This window comes from Somniosus microcephalus, unplaced genomic scaffold, assembly GCF_052327205.1.
Source record: "Somniosus microcephalus isolate GS21.2 unplaced genomic scaffold, FLI_Smic_1.0 unresolved_chr1, whole genome shotgun sequence".
NCBI classification, from domain to species: domain Eukaryota; kingdom Metazoa; phylum Chordata; class Chondrichthyes; order Squaliformes; family Somniosidae; genus Somniosus; species Somniosus microcephalus.
In genome coordinates, this window is record NW_028225179.1 from 142,815,143 (window position 1) to 142,834,887 (window position 19,745).

At 47.1% G+C, this 19,745-nt stretch overlaps 1 protein-coding gene and 3 pseudogenes across 1 annotated transcript; 2 read left to right on the top strand and 2 right to left on the bottom strand.

The window, feature by feature from the left end:
• Nucleotides 1-5,055: 5,055 nt before the first annotated feature.
• LOC147096097 (histone H2A-like) lies at nt 5,056-5,743 on the bottom strand (annotated as a pseudogene).
• A 3,309-nt stretch (nt 5,744-9,052) lies between these two features.
• On the top strand, nt 9,053-9,529 carry LOC147096098 (histone H2B type 1-A-like; annotated as a pseudogene).
• Nucleotides 9,530-12,790: 3,261 nt separating this feature from the next.
• On the top strand, nt 12,791-13,550 carry LOC147096099 (histone H2AX-like). The gene has a single exon (XM_085974083.1). It carries the CDS (start codon nt 12,838-12,840, stop codon nt 13,204-13,206), a length of 369 nt encoding a protein of 122 aa, XP_085830209.1. The 5' UTR covers nt 12,791-12,837; the 3' UTR covers nt 13,207-13,550.
• Nucleotides 13,551-14,211: 661 nt separating this feature from the next.
• On the bottom strand, nt 14,212-14,594 carry LOC147096100 (histone H3-like; annotated as a pseudogene).
• Between the last annotated feature and the right edge of the window lie 5,151 nt (nt 14,595-19,745).

Below are 19,745 nucleotides of genomic sequence, written 5' to 3' on the forward strand. Positions count from 1 at the left end.
GAGATTTGCTTTTATCGAGTTTATTTCGGTATCCTTTTACATTGCGAAAAGATTTATACTTCATCATTTTCCAACTAGTGACCCGTGTTCAGAAAAAACATATTTGGCAATGGCCAGCAGTTTATAGATCAATTTGGTTAAAATCTGTGGCTCTGAAAAGAGCCGTTGTGTTCAGGTATAAATTTTCTTTTCACAGGATTTTCTCATGTTTAGCGGCAGGCGTAGTTCCCCCGGTAGCCGCGGACAATAGGGTTTTTCCGCGGCCGCCCCACCGACCTCCTGGGCTTGGCGGCCGCCGATCGCCCCCGGCGGGGGTTGGCCGCCACTTTCCTGCCGCGAGCGGGCTTCAACTTGTGGTCGAGCCGCGCCTTGCGGCCCTTGGCGGCTTTGGGCTTGAGGTGGAAGCCGGCCCGGCCCTTGGCCCGCCCCGCCGCCAACTTGGGCTTGCGGCGAGTTGGCGCCGCTCTGCGGGGCCGGGCCACCGCCGGGCGCTTGGCGGCCGAACTCTTGGCAGCCGCCGATTTCTTGGAGGCGGCCGGGGTTAGGCGGGTGGCCGATGTTTTTTTCTTGGCCGCTTCTTCCTTCAATGGCGCGGGGGCCGCCGATGCCGGGGAGGGGGCGGCTGCCGCCTGAATGTCGGTGTGAGTCGCCACCTGCAGGATCTGCTCGGTCACCGTGGGGCCCGTCTTCTTGCGGCGCGGCGGAACCGGCCGCTGCTGCTGGCGATGACGGAGTTGCTGCTGCCGCCGCCGCTTCTTGACACTCGGCTTCTCCACCATGCCCGAATCTCCCACCACCTCCTCCGCCTTCTGGTTGTTGTCAGCCATACTCAGGGGCTGGTGTGATACCGGGACTAGGGTTGGGTTAAGAGCCGCTCTTTACTCTCTTTCTGTCTCCCTGTCCCAACCTCGCACCAAACGGTGCTGAAACTGAAGGCGCTGCCAGCCGGAGCCGCCGCTTTTATAGAGGGAAGGCGGACGGAGTGGGGTAAACCCGCCGCCTGGCCCCGCCCCTCCACCCCTTGACCTCTTGACTTTAGCCTTTTTGTGTTTCTCCCTGACATTAAAACCCCCGATTCCTGCAAAACCCGCCCGCCCCGGCCTCCGGCACCCGGCCCGCCCCAAGGCACCGGCTGCACCGTGTCGGGCGGCGGCGGCGTGGCGGCCCCGGCTTCCCGAAAACCACGCCGAAAGTGGGGCCAGGTGCGAAAATCGGCGGCGCCTTTCGGCGTTTTGCCCCTTCCGCCCGGGAAATGTCGCCCTAAACGCCGGCTTTGGCCCGAATTGAGAATTCTCCCTCAAAGCGGGGCTGCTCGGCTCCAACTATCAGCGGGAACCCCCGGTGCTGGGCTTTCGGCTGCGCTGCCAGGATCCCGTGAAGGTGGCCGCAGTAGCACAGATAATTCAGGGACCGGGACGGCGCACAGTCCAGTTGGGTTAAGCCAATGGGATCGCTTGACTTCACAAATTCCTGCTCTGGGGAATTCACGGCTCCAAGAATGTGATACAATAGCAAAATACTGCGGATGCTGGAAACCTGAAATAACAACAGAAATGCTGGAAGCTGGCCAGGCAGCATCTGTGGAGAGGGAGACAGAGTTAACGTCCCAGTCCTGAAACGTTAATTCTGTCTCTCTCCACGGATGCTGCCTGAGTGTTTCCAGCTTTTCTGTTGTTATCCAAGAATGTGATGTAGTCTTTTGAAACGTGCTTGTGTTGGAACTTTTCTTTTCCTGATTTGTTGGAGGGGCGATGGGTGGAAACGCTGGGTATTTCCAAATAAAATTCGTTTAAAATGCTGTTCAGTAACAGCTCATTTATTTTTGAAAGGGAGGAAACTTGAAAATTTATTTTCAGAATATGATGTGAGTTTCCGCCCCCCACCCCCGCCCCCGTTTAAACACAAAACGACGTCCTTAGTCAATTAAAGGCTGTGCCAAATGTGATTTTTTTATTGCGGGGTGGCGGGGGGGGGGGGGGGGGGGGCGTGGTGATGGGACTAATGAGCAATAAGAGAGTTAGGAGCCTCCATACTCTGACCTGATCAGGGCGTAATTTCAATTCCAATGGACAGCCAACCAGTCTGGTTTGAAACTCAGCCCAGTTCACAAGACAACTTTATAATGCACCACATTTCCATGTCATTGTACCACTAATTATTACCAGGTTTACTCCGTCCGCCTGCTCATTAGCGAGCTTTACATAACCAGATATTTGATATTTTTTTCAGGATGGGTTGGAAGTCTTAAAGAGCATTTCTAATCTTAACTGATACCATTTGAATGATGGTGATCGTGGCGAATTAATGCTTGTAAATTCAATTCTTACGGTGCAGATATAAAAATAAATATGTCAATTGCTTGCTCCTCGTATTTTTTAAATACTAAAAGGTGTTCGACAATACATTCCAAGGCTTGAGGTCCCATCTAATCCATTACATCAGGAATAAATGGATCCCGGGGAAAATAACACACTAGATACGAACTTTTCAACGTTACTATTAAATCGAGGGTTACAACCGCTCAGTCGCAGTTGTGGGTGTTCCGTTATGTAATCACCGCCCAATCTAATTGATGGCCAGGGACGCAACAGACCAGATCCTTATAGGTTATTTGATGTGAACTGGGTCGATGTGTTCCTTATTTATTTCAACACACACATGGGGCACATTATGGACCTGATCAATCCCTTCCCTTTTCTTCAGCCGATTTGACACTGAAACATAGGCAGAACCTCAGAGTCCACGGACAATTCAATAGTGGCTGTCGGAAACATAATAATCACATGTGACCCATTCTGTGTTTAAAGTTAGTCATCTACGGAGATTTTATATTAAAATACATTTCCTTTTTAAAAAAAAAAGCGGCAATTAAACATTCTGATCTGATCTGGCACTGAAAGTAATTCGGCAGAAATTTCCCAATGACGCTAAAGATATGTGTTTCCCTGGAGTTTAACCGGGATTTTCCGCTTCTGCGCTCGCTGGCCCGGCATTTTTCTAGCTTAGGCGGGAAGTGGAGGATAATCGCGGGCCGGCAAATGCATAAACGGAAAACCTCCGCCTTCTTGCGGGCACGCACGCAAATTTATTTTTAAAGTTGTTGAACCTATGCTAATACATCTTTCCCCAAAGCTGTTGTTGCAGGGAAGACTGTGTCAACCATAAGGGGGAGACATGTCTCCGGCTGTGACGCAGAACTGGCGGTATCAGATCGCCCGCCCGGTATAGGCAGCGCCTGATATTTAATTGCATTCACTGCAATGGAACTGAATATTGGGCGGTGTGTATAACAGACGGCCGAAGCGATACCGACCGTTTTGCGATTTCCAAATTGGTGTGTTTTGCGCCCATTTCCGAATTAATTTCTGAATTCTAAGAAGCACTTGTATGAATCCAAGATTCAGAAGCACTTTTCCGGATACTCCGCGCTCGCCGCACGAATGGATATACCTGCAGCTCTTGATGTCCCTCTGGGAATGGTCTATCTGTGTAGAGTGCAGTGCACAAGCCTGCTGCCCCGTCGACCACTATGTCAAATGGTTCAAACCTCATCATAGGATGCAGTCGGGCTCAATAATAACATTGCAGATTGAAGTTTCCAACCTGTTTGCTGAAGAGTCTGCAGACCATATTCATTACTCAGCAGCCAGGGAGCAGGGAGCAGAAGATCATACAGATTCCAATTGGTACGATCTGGAATACAGAGCCTGAAAGAGTGGTGGAAATAGATTCAATAGGGAATTGGATCTCTACTTAAAAAGGAAAAAACATTGCAGGGCTATGGGGAAAGAGCAGGGAAGTGGGATTAATTGAAAGTTCTTTCAGAGAGACACAGTGGGAGGAATGTTCTGGTCTATATGTGGCTCCAGCCCCACAGGATGTGGTTGACTCTTAATTTCCCTCTGAAATGGCCTAGCAAGCAAGGCGGCTCACCACCACCTCAAGGGCAATTAGGAATGGGCAATAAAAGCTGGCTTTGACTGGAATGCCCATATCCTGTGAATGAAGAATCAAAACAATTGCTGTAACTGTTTACTGTAACTACTCGTCTGGAAAGGAATGATCAGGGATCTGAGGATATTATAGATTAGGGTTTTTGAGCAATCCTAAAAAAAAGGTGCTTCTCAACTTGCTTGATTTAACGTTCACTGGTGTCTGTTTTCAGCCATCACTGAGCATCCAGGCCATTCTCAAATGCTCCAGTATTGGGAAAGCATGAGCTTGTGTCGGAGACTGTGGGATGGGTTTGGATTTCCATGAGGAGGGAGGAAGGAGTAAGAATAACGAGCTATCAATGAGGTACAAGACAGGAGAAAAGATCGCACACCAGCCTGAAGAAAATGGAGAATATAAAAGGAGCGACGGCATCTTCGATACATGAGGAAGGACATTGAAAAGCACTCCGAGTACGCTCAATACTTCAACCTTGAAGCCAATGGGTAGACCATATAAAAGCACAACTGGGCAGATCTACGGGGTTGGTGGTGGTTGTCAGAAGATGACAGAAATCGAGCAAACTGCAGGCAAATCAATTGAAGAGAAAGCTCCCGGTAAACAGACGGCCACCAAGGGTGCTCCAGCCATCGACGGAGCAAAACCAATTTCAGACCCGAAGTTAACCTAACCCGCTCAAACGAGAACAAGGCGAGGTCAGCTCGACACCCGAATTTGCACTCCAATAGCGCGGTGAATTTACGCTTTTACCCCCACCCCGCAACTTCAATGGAAACAATATAAACTGTGCGACACCCAAGTCCTGATCCGCTACCACCTGGGTGAACCTTCGCCGCAAGAAGTGAAGAAGACTACAATCGGCTGAGGTGTAAAACCGGAACCTGTTCCCGCTGGGCGGGTTAAGTTAAAATGATCCCTCCCCCATCAATAGAACTGAATATTGGGCGGGACGTTTAACTGGCGGCCCAGTCTATTCCGCCAGTTTTGGACGACCGCCCCAGATGAATTTCTACCCCCTTTCTGTTTTGAGTGAAGCGACCGTCCCCTCGAACCAAAGAGGCGTTCGTTTCAGGCAACATAAAGGAGCACCACAGGGCACATTTTCCAAATGGAGCCTCGCTCTCCAGCAGCACCATTAGAACCTGGCTTTTCCTCCTGAGCAGAGCTTCGCCCACCTCAGACACCTTTCCTGATTTCGGGCGCCCGTTGTTCACGATCTTTGGTCCATTAAGATTAGTGACCTACTCATTAAAGGAGGTCAAGGCGGGTTTTTAACAACAGCCCATTCAAGGAGCTCAATTGGGAATGAAAGTTAGGAGGTAGCTCTTCAGAAAGAGGAGGTGGGTGGCTCTGAAAAGAGCCTTTGTGGTCCGTTGAATCGATTTATTGATGTTTGTCATTTAGGTGTAAACCTTGCTGGGGTGGCCGGTTTTCTTGGGCAGCAGCATGGCCTGGATGTTGGGCAGGACCCCGCCCTGGGCTATGGTGACCCCGCCCAGCAGCTTGTTGAGGTCCTCGTCGTTCCGGATGGCGAGCTGCAGGTGGCGGGGGATGATGCCGGTCTTCTTGTGTCGCGGGCCGCGTTGCCGGCCAGCTCCAGGATCTCGGCGGTCAGGTACTCGAGGACGGCGGCCAGGTAGACCGGGGCTCCGGCCCCCACCCGCTCGGAGTAGTGGCCCTTTCGCAGCAGGCGGTGCATGCGGCCGACCGGGAACTGGAGACCGGCTCGGGAGGAGCGGGTCTTGGACTTGGCTCGTCCTTTGCCTCCAGTTTTACCACGGCCCAACATCTGGATAAAAAATCTCACCGACTCTAATAAACCGGTTGGTGCCGGTCAATTCTCCTTTTATACGTTTCAGCCAGATCGGGATGCGGTCGTTTCTCATTGGTTGAATAACTTTCACTTGTTTCTGATTGGTCTTTAGCTAAGCAGAATAGACACATTACAAATATTTAGCGAATAGGAAGCGGCGTCTTACCCATCCCTAATTAGCATACTTTGTCTCATGGGTCATGGACCATGGGGCACAGCGCGGTCCTCAAGGTCAGCGGCCAGGTACGAACATACACAGGAACAATGGGGGCAGGTAAAAGCCCTCTGGTCCGCCCAGCCTGTCTCACACAACTGCACAACCTGTGAATCACAATATATACGGTCTCCACCCACAACCCGAAGCCATGTAACACCCTGGGAGAGGCGGATAGCCACATTTTTTTTAAAACAGGCCAATTTGGGGGGAATTTCCTCTCTGACTCATCTAGGCGATGGAAACGAGTCCACGAGATCACTCTGCAGTACTCATCTTCTGTAAGAGGTGACCTCTGCCCCAGTCAGAAACAGGTCCAGCTCTCGCTTGAAGGTAGATGGGAACTCCGGCCCCGACACGGTCGGCGTAGTAGTAGCCAGTGCATGCGGCCGACCGGGAACTGGAGTCCAGCCCTGATGAAAGACAGAAGGACTTGCATTGATACAGCACCTTACACAAACTCAGGATGTCCCAAAGTGCTTTACAGCCAATTACTAGTACTAGTTGAAGTGCAGTCACTTAATGTGGGAAACGCGGCAACCAATTTGTGCACAGCAAGGTCCCCACACACAGCAATGAGATCATGACCAGATAATGTTTTTAACTGTTGTTGGAGAAACATAGAAGATAGGAGCAGGAGTAGGCCATTTGGTCCCTCGAGCCTGCTCCGCCATTCAATGCGATCATGGCTGAATATCCAAATTCAGTACCCTGTCCCTGCCTTCTCCCCATATCCCTTGATCTCTTTAGCCTTAAGAAATATATCCAACTCCTTCTTGAATATATTTAATGAATTGGCCTCAACTGCCTTCTGTGGTAGAGAATTCCACAGGTTCACCACTCTGGGAGAGATAAATGTTGACCAGGACACTGGGGATAACTCCCCCTGCTATGCTTCGAATAGTGCCATGGGATCTTTTACGTCCACCTGAGAGAGCATATGGGGCCTCAACTTAACATCTCATCCGAAAGGCTGCACCTCCAACAGTGCGGCAGCCCATCAGTACTGCACTGGGAGTGTCAGTTTGGATTCTGTCCTCAAGTCTCTGGAGTGATGTACTTAAATGACGATCTACCAATTCATGCTGATAACAGGGTCAAAGCATGACTTCACTAGAGGACGGAGTAGATTTTCAACCCAGTGCTTCCTTACGGCCCCAAAGAAAAGACATAAGAAGTGAGCAAACGTGTTTCAAGCATCAATCTCATGTTGGAGGTAAGCTTAGGAGGAGTGTCTTTGTTGTTTTGACATTGTGAGAATGAGACTTTGTGTTTTTTTTAATTCATTCTCGGGATGTGGGCAACACTGGGAAGTCTGCATTTATTATCTCGCAGCCCTCAGAAGGTGGTGGTGGGCATTCTCCTTGAACTGCTGCTTCTTGTGATGACTGCCCTCCAATAATGGAGTTAGGTCGGGAATTCCAGGATATTGAGCCAGCCACCATGAAAGAACATAGGAACAGGAGGAGGCCATGTAGCCCCTCGAACCATTCAATGAGATCATGGCTGATCTGTGACCTAACTCACTTTCCCTGCCTTTGCCCCGTATCACTTAATACCTTTGGTTAACAAAAACCTATCAAACTCAGATTTAAAATTAACAATTGATCCAGCATCAATTGCCATTTGCGGAAGATAGTTCCAAACTTATACCACCCTTTGTGTGTAGAAGTGTCTCCTAATTTCACTCCTGAAAGGCCTGGCTCTAAATTTTAGACCATGCCCCCTAGTCCTAGACTCCCCAACCAGCGGAAATAGTTTCTCTCTATCTGTCCTATCAGTTGGGAGCCCGCTCCGCCATTTAATGAGATCATGGCTGACCATCCAAACTCAGTACCCTGTCCCTGCTTTCTCCCCATATCCCTTGATCCCCTTAGCCTTACGGAATATATCTAACTCCTTCCTGAATATATTTAATGAATTGGCCTCCACTGCCTTCTGTGGTAGAGAATTCCACAGGTTCACCACTCTCTGGGTGAAGAAATTCCTCCTCATCTCTGTCCTAAATGGCTTACCCCTTATCTTTAGACTGTGACCCCTGGTTCTGGACTCCCCGACCATCGGGAACATGCTTCCTGCATCTAGTCTGTCTAGTCCTGTTAGGAATTTATAAGTTTCAATGAGATCCCCTCTCATTCTTCTAAACTCCAGCGAGTATAAGCCCAAACGTCCCAATCTTTCCTCAAACGTCATTCCTGCCATCCCAGGTATCAATCTGGTGAATCTTCGCTGAACTCCCTCCATGGCAAGAACATCCTTCCTGAGATAAGGCGACCAAAACTGCACACAATACTCAAGATGTGGTCTCACCAAGGCGCTGTACAACTGCAGCAAGACATCCTTGTTCTTGTACTCGAACCCTCTCGCTACGAAGGCCAGCATACCATTTGCCTTCTTAACCGCCTGCTGCACCTGCATGCTTACCTTCAGCGACTGGTGCACAAGGACACCCAGGTCTCATTGCACTCCCCCACCCCCTTCTCCCAATCTATTGCTGTTCAGATCCACGGATGTTGCCTGGCCTGTTGAATGTTTCCAGCATTTTCTGTTGTTGATCAGATTTCCAGCATCCACAGTATTTTGCGAGTTTAAGAAGCATTCACTATCACAGATAAAATTAAACATAACGCTAGAAAATCACAGCTGGTAAGAGAACTGACCAGGTTAACCTATCCTGATCCGCCATCTGGGTCTAACGCCTCCCTGAAGAGATTGCCGGGATCTCTGTGAATGTTTGAGGAGATCTTCCACCGGCATTGCTTATAAAGATGAAAAGCCCAAGCGCTTGGCTGCATTGGGTGCGGCCTTTGGTGTCAAAGGTCACCTCGCGCTGCTGCCAGTGGTTCCCGCTCGGGATCGCCAACACAAACCAAACCGTCTGGCGCTTCTGATTGGCCCGCTCCTTCGAGTGAGGTAACACAATCTGAAAGCTAATTGGTTTAAAGCTGGAGTTTGTCCAATAGGAAATAATTCTTTCTAATTCTTCATTAGCATAACGGGGTCTATATATTCGAGAGCCGGAGCGATTTATTTGATTGTGTAGCAGGTTATTTGAACTGACGGTCATTCCGGAGGCGGCGGGTATGGGCGGTGTGTCTCGCAAGGCGTCGAAGCAGTCGCTTACTAAAATGAAGTAGAAAGTACCCAAGAAGCGGAGGAAAATCCGCAAACAGAGCTATTCTACGTACGTATACAGGGTGTTGACCCAGGTTCACCCCGCCATTCGGATCTCATCCAAGGCCATGAGTGTCATGAACTCCATCGTTGTCGACGTCTTCGAGCGCATCGCCTCCGAGGCCAAGCACCTCATTCACTACAACAAACGGCAGACCATCTCGGCCAGGGAAATCCAGAGCGCTGTCCGCCTCATGCTGCCGGGGGAACTGGCCAAACACGCCGTCTCTGAAGGAATGAAAGCTGTTTCCAAATACACCAACTCCATTTAGGCCGACCATGTAAAATAATTTTTAAAAAACCACAACGGCTCTTTTAAGAGCCACACACAATAATCAAAGAAGGGCTCTAAATTCAAGCAAAGGTGTTATGATATGGTGGAAGGGGGGGGGGGGGGGGGAGTTATTTTATCAATTAAAGCCTTAAAAATGGACACTAAAGATATTCCAATCTTACTGATACGAGATGTTAACACAACTGCATAAATTTATTTGGCGGACAAGACAATTCTGCCATTAATTTGCTGTATCTGGCATTGCACATTCAGCACATTGGTCATGTCAGCCACGGGCTAAATATAGTTACAGATTCTACAGCACAGGAACAAACCATTTGCCCCAACTGGTCTATGCCGCTGTTTATGCTGCACACGAGTCTCCCACCACTCTTCATCTCACCCCATCAGTATAACCTTCTATGCCCTTCTCCCTCATGTACTTATCTAGCTTTCCCTTAAATGCACCTATGCTACTCGTTTCAACTACTCCTAAGTCGTACTTACTTCAAGATTAAAACGAATAATCGTTTTCCCGAGGGTGATGTCACAAATGATGATATTTCTGCTGTTTATATAATAATAAGGCGCTTAAAATATTAGCCATGTATTTTTCAATTTTTTTCAAGATCACATTTCGTTGTTCATGTACTTGTGCAATGACAATAAAGTTGAATTATTATTATTATTATTATTATTAATAAAGCTATTTCCTTACATGTAAAATCATACACCACAGAAGGAGGCTATTCGACCCATCGTGCCTGTGCCGGCTCTTTGAAAGAGCTATCTAATTAGTCCCACTCCTCTGCTCTTTTCCCCATAGCCCTGCAATTTTTTGTTTCCCTTTCAAGTATTTATCCAATTCCCCATTGAATCTGCTTCCACCCTGCTTTCAAGAAGTGCGTTCCAGATCACAACAACACGTTGCCTAAAGAAAAAATCTCCTCTCTGGTTCTTTTGCCAATTATTTAAAGATTCATCTAGTGAAGGCTACTTGGTTTCGTTCCTCATGTGAAATTAAATCAAAAAGCTAATTTTTAAAACGTTGAACAGAATGCCCATTTGTGCAACTATGCGTTCAATTCAGCTGTCTGGCAACAGTGTGCACTTTGAAATTGTGGCTCTCGTAGTTCGGAGCCAACACGTGTGCCCGGGAAGTTGTTTGTAGGCAGGTTGTTATGGGTCGATATCAACAGGAACTTGTGTCAAGTGATGAAATGTCTAGCTGCTGTGCATGGAGCCGCATCTGGTGGATTCTAACTCCACTTAAAACACTTCCCCGTCATTATAGGATGTCGAGTAGGCCGCTTCTGTGGGCATCCTTTGTGACCAAACGTTTGCCGGGAGCGTTCGCATCAGTTAACCTGCGGATAGTTTTCTAATTATTCGACACTGCCGTTGAAGTCGGTGCGTGTTAGCAGCTAGCTGCTGTGGAATATTGTATGTGATTGGCGTGTGCTTAGCTCAACTCAAGACTCCAGCAGAAAAAAAGAGCAGGAAAAGTTGTGTTATCACCCTGAATTTTGCAATTGTTATCTGTAAACGCCCAAGCTTCTCATGTCCTTCCACAACGCTTTATTAAGGCTCTATTAATTACATAAGAAAATCTGCAATCAGATTAAAGCCGTTTTTGGCAAGCTAACAATTTTAATTGACGATTCTACATAGCAACAAAACTACTCTAGTGGTATGTTAGTGTGACACCGACAAACGCACCGACCCTATTACCTGCTCTTCGGCCTTTTGGAAATCTGTAACTAAAAAGTCGAATTATCATAGAGAGCCCGTGTGAGTGCATTGATCGTCACTGATTCAGTGACACATAGTTGTAGAACGATTTAGTTGTATGTTTTGGTGATTGGGCTAATGCAATATTAGGCACAACAAACACAGTAGTTGGTCAGTATCATTCCGGTGAATATCCGGATTTAATAATATGGCACTGTCTCAATCGCAGGACTAAATGGTAAATTAGAGGTTATATTGATGAAGTAAATGGTTTCGCGTACTTTTATAGGCGAGCCCTGTAGCTGCTGTTCGCCGCTCAAAGAAAGGGGAATTGCGAGAATTTGCTGAAGGCCTGGCTTGGCATCAAAATAAAATCGGGTGAATATTAAGAATCCAAGTGGATTGCGAGTTCAGACAGGAGCGTTCTGTATGGGATATCGGTGAGGCACTTCATGCTATTTTCTTTGCTGCTTTAGACAACGAGGAGAGACAGAGCTACACACAATGGCTCACAAGACTGCAATCTGCTGAATTCACCCAGGATTTAGGGGCAATGTGTGACGGCCTTTATATTGCCTTTCCTTTGAGAGTTATGGCAGAAACAAAATTAATGCAGACAACCACATGAGACGTGCAAAACGAATCTTAGAGGCTACGAAGGAAGCTGGAAGGGACAAGAAAGTCATCTGAAACGTGCCTCTCGTCTCGAATAGAAAGCGTGTTAACTTCAACCAATAGCATTTCTTTCCAGTTGGATAAATCACTCGAGATCTTCATGTCTTACCTTGGCTGCAGTAGAAAACGGCAGGGGACAGTGTGCAATATTCGATCCCAATTGCCCAATCGTCTTCCTTCTATTTGTAATAATATTGAGCGTTAAAATGATTAATGGCCTCCAATAGATAAAATAAAAACTGGAACAAGACGAAAAGTTAAGCGGCGTTTTTCTGCATCACCTCCAGGAACTGAATATCTCCTTTGTGTATGTTCTTACAGCTATTGAAAATCTATGTAGGGGAATGCTGCATTTATTACGCTTTTCTTGAAATGCTTTTATTTTTGTTTCACAATCCCTCAGACAAAAGCCTACAGTAAACGCAATCTGCTTACAGATACAAAGCACTGCGGATGCTGGAAATCTGAAATGAAAACAGAAAATGCTGGAAACACTCAGCAGGTCAGGCAGCATCTGTGGAGAGAGAGAAAAACAGAGTTAACGTTTCAGATCATCGACCTGAAACGTTAATTTTGTTTATCTCTCCACAAATGCTGTCTGACCTGCTGAGTTTTTCCAGCATTTTTTGTTTTTATTAACGCAAACTGCTGGTCAGTTTGGTGTATTTTCATTTTACAAGCTGGCATGGAGAAACTGGATTGGCAGCATTATTTTTGTTACTGATATTGAGGGAGCCAATTTCGGCCGCGCTGTGCCCCAAAAGTTTGCCCTTGGTCCATGAGACAAAGTATGCTAATTAGGGATGGGTAAGACGCCGCTTCCTATTCGCTAAATATTTGTAATGTGTCTATTGTTCTGCTCAGTTATAGACCAATCAGAAACAAATGAAGGTTATTGAACCAATGAGAAACGACCGCATCTCGATCTGGCTGAAAGGTATAAAAAGAGAATTGCTCGGCAAATAGAACGGCTCATTAGAGTCGGTGAGAGTTTGTTGAAAGATGTCCGGCCGTGGTAAAACTGGAGGCAAAGGACGCGGCAAGTCCAAGACCCGCTCCTGCCTAGCCGGTCTGCAGTTCCCGGTCGGCCGCATCCACCGCCTGCTACGCAAGGGTCACTACTCTGAGCGGGTGGGGGCCGGAGCCCCGGTCTACCTGGCCGCCGTCCTCGAGTACCTGACCGCCGAGATCCTGGAGCTGACCGGCAACGCGGCCCGCGACAACAAGACGACCCGCATCATCCCCCGCCACCTGCAGCTCGCCATCCGGAACGACGAGGAGCTCAACAAGCTGCTGGGCGGGGTCCTGCCCAACATCCAGGCCGTGCTGCTGCCCAAGAAAACCGGCCACCCCAGCAAGGTTTACATCTAAAGGACAAACATCAATACATCGATTCAACGGACCACAAAGGCTCTTTTCAGAGCCACCCACCTCCTCTTTCTAAAGAACTTCAGCCAGATTCTCCACTTTAATTTGAATAACTTCAGAGATCTACCAGCGGACTTCCAGACGAAATGTTTCATCCCAGACTTTTTAGTTCTAATACTTTGTTAAAATGCTGTGAAAATTAATTACGGGTTGGAGGCACCCCTTTGTTTTCAATGTAAAATCTGCTCTAAATTGAAAATGTAAATTCGTGGCCAACATTAAAAAAGAAAAACGATCGAACGATTGTTACAGTATTTAAAATTATTAAAGATTATTTGTTCCTTCAATGAGTAGCTGTCTCAATTCTTTGGAAGCAACGTGGGCTTTTTGGTGGAATTCTTTTTGACCACGATAATTTTTTTAAAACAGCTTAGAATTTTGATCAAAATGCTGCATTCTCTAAATCTCCTCTGCCCCCTCCCCAGGGCCTTAACATCCTTCCTAAAGTGGGGTGCACAGAATTGAACAATATTCCAGCTGGGGCCTAATCAGTGATTTGTAATTTAGTATAACCTTCCTTCAGCCCGATTCAATCCCTTTTCTCCGCACCATCTCGGTTTTGCTCTTTCCGCAGATGCTGCCTGACCTGCTGAGTGTTATCCAGCACTTGCTGTTTTTTTAAATTTGCCTGCGATACTTTTCAGGCAAATGATGGCTTACATGTACAATGCTTGAAACTTAATATGCCAGGCGGAAAACAATTGAGATAAATGCAGGATACAAATAAAACACCAAACTAAATACAAAGGATGTCTGCAAACTTGGGATACCTGACTGGAAATAATTGGGATAAATGCAGGATATAAAGATTGTAATGGAAATATTGGGTTATTCAGATTTCTCTGCATTATAGCTGTTCCCTACAAGAATTGAAGTGGCTCTTAAAAGAGCCGTTTGGTTTCAAGTTCACACTCCTCAAATGGGCCAAGGCTGCCGGGGGCAGGAGGCTCAGGCGCCCTCGCCGCGGATGCGCCGGGCCAGGTGGGTGTCCTTGGGCATAATGGTGACCCGCTTGGCGTGGATGGCGCAGATTGGTGTCCTCGAAGAGCCCCGCCAGCCTCCTGCAGGGCCATGACGGCCGAGCTCTGGAAGCGCAAGTCGGTCTTGAAGTCGTGCGCGATCTCGCTGACCAGGCGCTGGAAAAGTAATTTGCGGATCAGCAGCTCGGTGGACTTCTGGTAGCGGCGGATCTCCCGCAGGGCCACGGTGCCGGGCCGGTAGCGATGTGGCTTCTTCACTCCGCCCGTGGCCGGGACAGTCTTACGGGCTGCCTTGGTAGCCAGCTTTGCCCCCACGGTGAACTTGCGCGCCATCTACTTGGTCCTCACCATTCTCGTCGAACTGCTGCTCTGCCGCCTGCGGCTTTTATACCAGCCGCCGGCCGAGCCGCGCCTTCTGATTGGCTGCCAACCCGGCAAATCTCTGCCTCTGATTGGCGCGTTTTTCAATCCGCTCCAACCTCGGAGACCAAAGAAAAAGGAGGGAAAGTGGACACCAACATAAAAAAAGACGGCTTATAGAATAAGAGCATGTCTGTGAATCATACACGTTATTGCTAAAATGAAGGCCCTCCGTGGGATTGAATAATAATCATTATTGTTAAAATTATTGCATCTGTGGGATTGAATAATAATCGTTACAAATTATGGTATCTGGGACTGAATAATAATAAAAACTATGGCATCTGTGAGACTAAATAATAATCATTATTGTTAAAATTATTGCACCTGTGGATTTGAATAATCATTGTTTAAATTATTGCATCTGTGGGATTGACTAATAATCGTTAAAATTATGGTATCTGGGACTGAATAATAAATAAAACGAGGCATTTGTGAGACTAAATAATAATCATTACTGCTAAAGATTGTCATCTGTGGGACTGAATAATCATTTAAATTAAAATTATAGCGTCTATGGGACTGAATAATCAATAAAATGGCATCTGTGAGTCTGAATAATTCATTATTAAATTTGAATTATGGCAAATTGATCCTTTAAAATTACTGGTTCCTGAATTGAGATTTAATTTCATTTTAGCTTTTCAGCTACCCGCTTATAAATGAGAGCTTTGTACAAAAACGGCAGTGACAATACATCATTTTGTTGTTATATGTGTTAAATTTCAATCTATTTTAAATTAACGATATACTGCAGTACAAAAACACACCAGCAAAATCTGAACAGACGACAAAAAAATGAAAATGAGGGTTAAATAAAGAAAGGATGATAAAACATGTTTTTAAAGTGTTTCATTCTTTATGCTGTCCATATTTCAAATGTCATTAGTCAAATGAAAATAAATAGTCCCTTCCGGATCCCGTGAGTGGCTCTGAAAAGAGCCTTTGGGTTGAGTTTTTAAGGTGGAAGGACCGAGAAGCTTTATTTGCAGCTGGTGTATTTGGTGACAGCTTTCGTCCCCTCCGACGGCGTGCTTGGCCAGTTCCCCGGGCAGCAGGAGGCGGACGGTGCTCTGGATCTCCCGGGAGGAGATGGTCTGGCGTTTGGTCTAATGGATCAGGCGGGAGGCCTCGCAAGCGATGCGCTCGAAGATGTCGGTGACGAACGAGTTGATGACACTCATGGCCTTGGAGGAGATGCCGGTGTCGGGGTGGACTTGCTTCAGCACCTTGTAGATGTATATATGTGCTGTAATTCTGCTTCCTGGTCTTCCTGCGTTTCTTCTCGCCTTTGGTCCGCTTCATGGTGGCCGCTTTCTTCGGCCCCTTTTTCGGGGCGATGCCCTTGGCCGCCATTCCAGGCATAGTGAATGGACGCGAGGGTTTGTGATGGAGAAAGTCTCCCGGACGCGATATTTAATAGCTAGGCGTATGCAAATGAGGAATCAGAAAGTGAAGGATTCCTATTGGTGAACCAGCGCATAAGTATCTATTGTGAGTTAGGATCAAGGGGTGCCAACTGGCCAATCAGAAACGCACCTGGTGTTGCAGCTTGTCTCAGGCACGTGGGGGAGAGTCTCCACATGGCTGCCGCTTGAAAAATATATTACAATAGCAAAATACTGCGGATGCTGGAAATCTGAAATAACAACAGAAAATGCTGGAAATACTTGATGAAGGGTCCCAGACCTGAAACGTTGACTCTGTTTCTCTCTCCACGGATGCTGCCTGGCCTGCTGAGTATTTCCAGCATTTTCTGTTGAAAAATATATTTTTGGTACCATAAGTTGCCCTGTTAAATTGCAGACTGCTTGCCTGACATTGATCCAGCTAAATGTTGGGAAGACTGAAGCCATCGTCTTCGGTCCCCGCCACTAACTGCGTCCCCACGCCACCGACTCCCTCCCTCTCCCTGGGCAGCTGGTTGAGCCAGACTGTTCGCAACCGTGGTGTCATATTTGAACCCCCACCCCCCTCAGGTGAGCTTCCGACCACATATCCACGCCATCACTGAGACCGCCTATTTCCGCCGCCGGTACATCACCCGACCCCACCTCTGCCTAAGCTCATCTGCTGCTGAAACCTTCATCCATTCTTTTGTTACCACTAGACTTGACTATTCCAACGCACTCCTGGCCGGCCTCCCACATTCCATCCTACGTAAACTTGAGGTCATCCAAAACTCTGCTGCCCGTGTCCGCACTTGCACCAAGACCCGTTCAACCATTACCCCTTGTGCTTGCTGACCTACAGAGGCACCCGGTTAAGCAATGCCGCGATTTAAAAAATCTCATCCTTGTTTTCAAATTCCTCCATGGTCTCGCACCCCCCTCCCCCACACACACACACAAAGCTGGGTGGGCGTGTGTGCTGTGAGGAGGATGCAGCGAAACTACAGTACAATTTGGACAGGTTGGGCGATTGGGCAGATGCAAGCCAGATGCAGTATAATGTGGATAAATGCGAGGTTATCCACTTTGGTGGCAAAAACAGGAAGGCAGATTATTATCTGAATGGCAATAGATTGGGAAAAGGGGAAGTGCAACGAGACCTGGGTGTCCTTGTGCACCAGTCGTTGAAGGTAAGCATGCAGGTGCAGCAGATGGTTAAGAAGGCAAATGGTATGCTGGCCTTCATAGCGAGAGGATTCGAGTACAGGAGCAACGATGTCTTGCTGCAGTTGTACAGTGCCTTGGTGAGACCACACCTTGAGTATTGTGTGCAGTTTTGGTCACCTTATCTGAGGAAGGATGTTCTTGCCATGGAGGGAGTGCAGCGAAGATTCACCAGGCTGATACCTGGGATGGCAGGAATGACGTATGAAGAGAGATTGGGTTGATTAGGCTTATATTCGCTAGAGTTTAGAAGAATGAGAGGGGATCTCATTGAAACATATAAAATTCTAACAGGACTAGACAGATTAGATGCAGGAAGGCTGTTCCCGATGGTTGGGGAGTCCAGAACCAGGGGTCACAGTCTAAGGATAACGGGCAAGCCATTTAGGACAGAGATGAGGAGGAATTTCTTCACCCAGAGAGTGGTGAACCTGTGGAATTCTCTACCACAGAAGGCAGTAGAGGACAATTCATTAAATATATTCAAGAAGGAGTTAGATATATTTCTTAAGGCTAAAGGAATCAAGGGATATGGGGAGAAGGTAGGGACAGGGTACTGAGTTTGGATGATCAGCCATGATCGCATTGAATGGCGGAGCAGGCACGACGGGCTGAATGGCCTACTCCTGCTCCTATCTACCGTTATTTAATGGAATTAAATGCTCTCTACCTCTCGCTCTCCGCTTTTAAACGCTCCTTAAAACCTACGTCTTTCTGTCCTAATATCTCCCTATGTGGCTCGGTGTCAATTTTTGTCTGATTACTCTCCTGTGAAATGCCTTAGGATGTTTTACTACATCAAAAGCACTATATATATGCAAGTTGTTGTTGGAATACCTAGACTAGGCAGATGGATCATGGAGACCTGGGATTATCGTTCGCAGCATGGCTCGATATTTCATCCATAAACCACGCCTGAAATCAAATATAAGGAGGCACATTCCTTGACAAAGATACACATAAAACATACAATAGTCACGCTGAAGCAAAGATTCTGCTGCTTGAACAGATCTGGGGGGCTGGAGGGTGGGGGTGTCCTATTGCACAGCCCTAGAAAGGCATCCATTATAGTGGTATGCTGCACAGTGCATAATTATGCTCTCAGAAGACATGTCACCATGCAATAGTTAGGACAGGAAGGACAGTCAGGATCGACAGAGGCTGAGCTCGAGGCTGGCTGCTCCACCAGACTGGTGGCAAGGAAGACAAGCCCAGCAACTTCTAATGGACAACCATTTCAATTAGACATTCAACGGGCACTTCAGCACAAGCATTGCTGAACTCATGTTCCCAACGAAACTGATGCACCAAACCCATCCACACCATTATTCTCTACCCAACCCCGGCCATCATATATGTCAATCCCATTCATTTCGTGCTACAGAAATTTGCCCCAGTAAGAGTGAAAACATGATTCCAATAAACAGTGCAGGATTCATTATGAATTAATGCCTCCTTATCCCACTGCTTCTCTGTGTCCAGTGTGTCTCCAACTATCTAATGTAAGCGACCTGATGGACGTGACTGAATGTTTACTTGGATACAGATGACTCTTTACCTCCTTCTGCTGGGCCATAAGATTGTCCTGTTAATGCCACATCTAACATTGCAGTGGCTACCTGAGATTGCACTCTCTGGCTCAGTAGGATGGCAAGGATACAGCAGGACCCCGAGCAACAACTCCCTTCTCCAATATATCCAAGTTTGCTGATGATACAAAGCTGGGTGGGAATGTAAGTTGTGAGGAGGATGCAAAGAGGTGTCAAGGGGATATAGACAGGCTAAGTGAGTGGGCAAGAACATGGCAACTGGAATATAATGCGGAGAAATGTGAAGTTAGCCACTTTGGTAGGAAAAATAGAAAAGCAGAGTATTTTTTAATTGATGAGAGATTGGGAAATGTTGGTGTTCAAAGAGACCTGGGTGTCCTTGTACACAAATCACTGAAAGTTAACATGCAGGTACAATTAGGAAAGCAAATGGTATGTTGGCCTTTATTACAAGGGGATTTGAGTATAAGAGTAAAGACGTCTTACTACAATTATATAGGGCCCTGGTGAGACTACACCTGGAGTACTGTGTACTGTTTTGGTCTCCTTACATAAGGAAGGATATACTTGCCATAGAGGGAGTGCAGCAAAGGATCACCAGACTGGTTCCTGGGATGGGGGGATTGTCCTTTGAGGAGAGATTGAGTAGACTAGGCCTATATTCTCTGGAGTTTAGAAGATTGAGAGGTGATCTCATTGAAACATACAAAATTCTTACAGAGCTTGTCAAGGTAGATGCAGGGAGGATGTTTCCCCTGGCTGGGGAGTCTAGAACCAGGGGTCACAGTCTCAAAATAAGGGGTCGACAATTTAGGACTGAGATGAGGAGAAATTTCTTCACTCAGAGGGTGGTGAATCTTTGGAATTCTCTACCCCAGAGGGCTGTGGAGGCTCAGTCGTTGAGTATATGCAAGACT

What these genes read in the sequence shown, in the direction of transcription:
- LOC147096099 (XM_085974083.1), top strand. Translation starts at nt 12,838, where the DNA reads ATGTCCGGCCGTGGTAAAACTGGAGGCAAAGGACGCGGCAAGTCCAAG.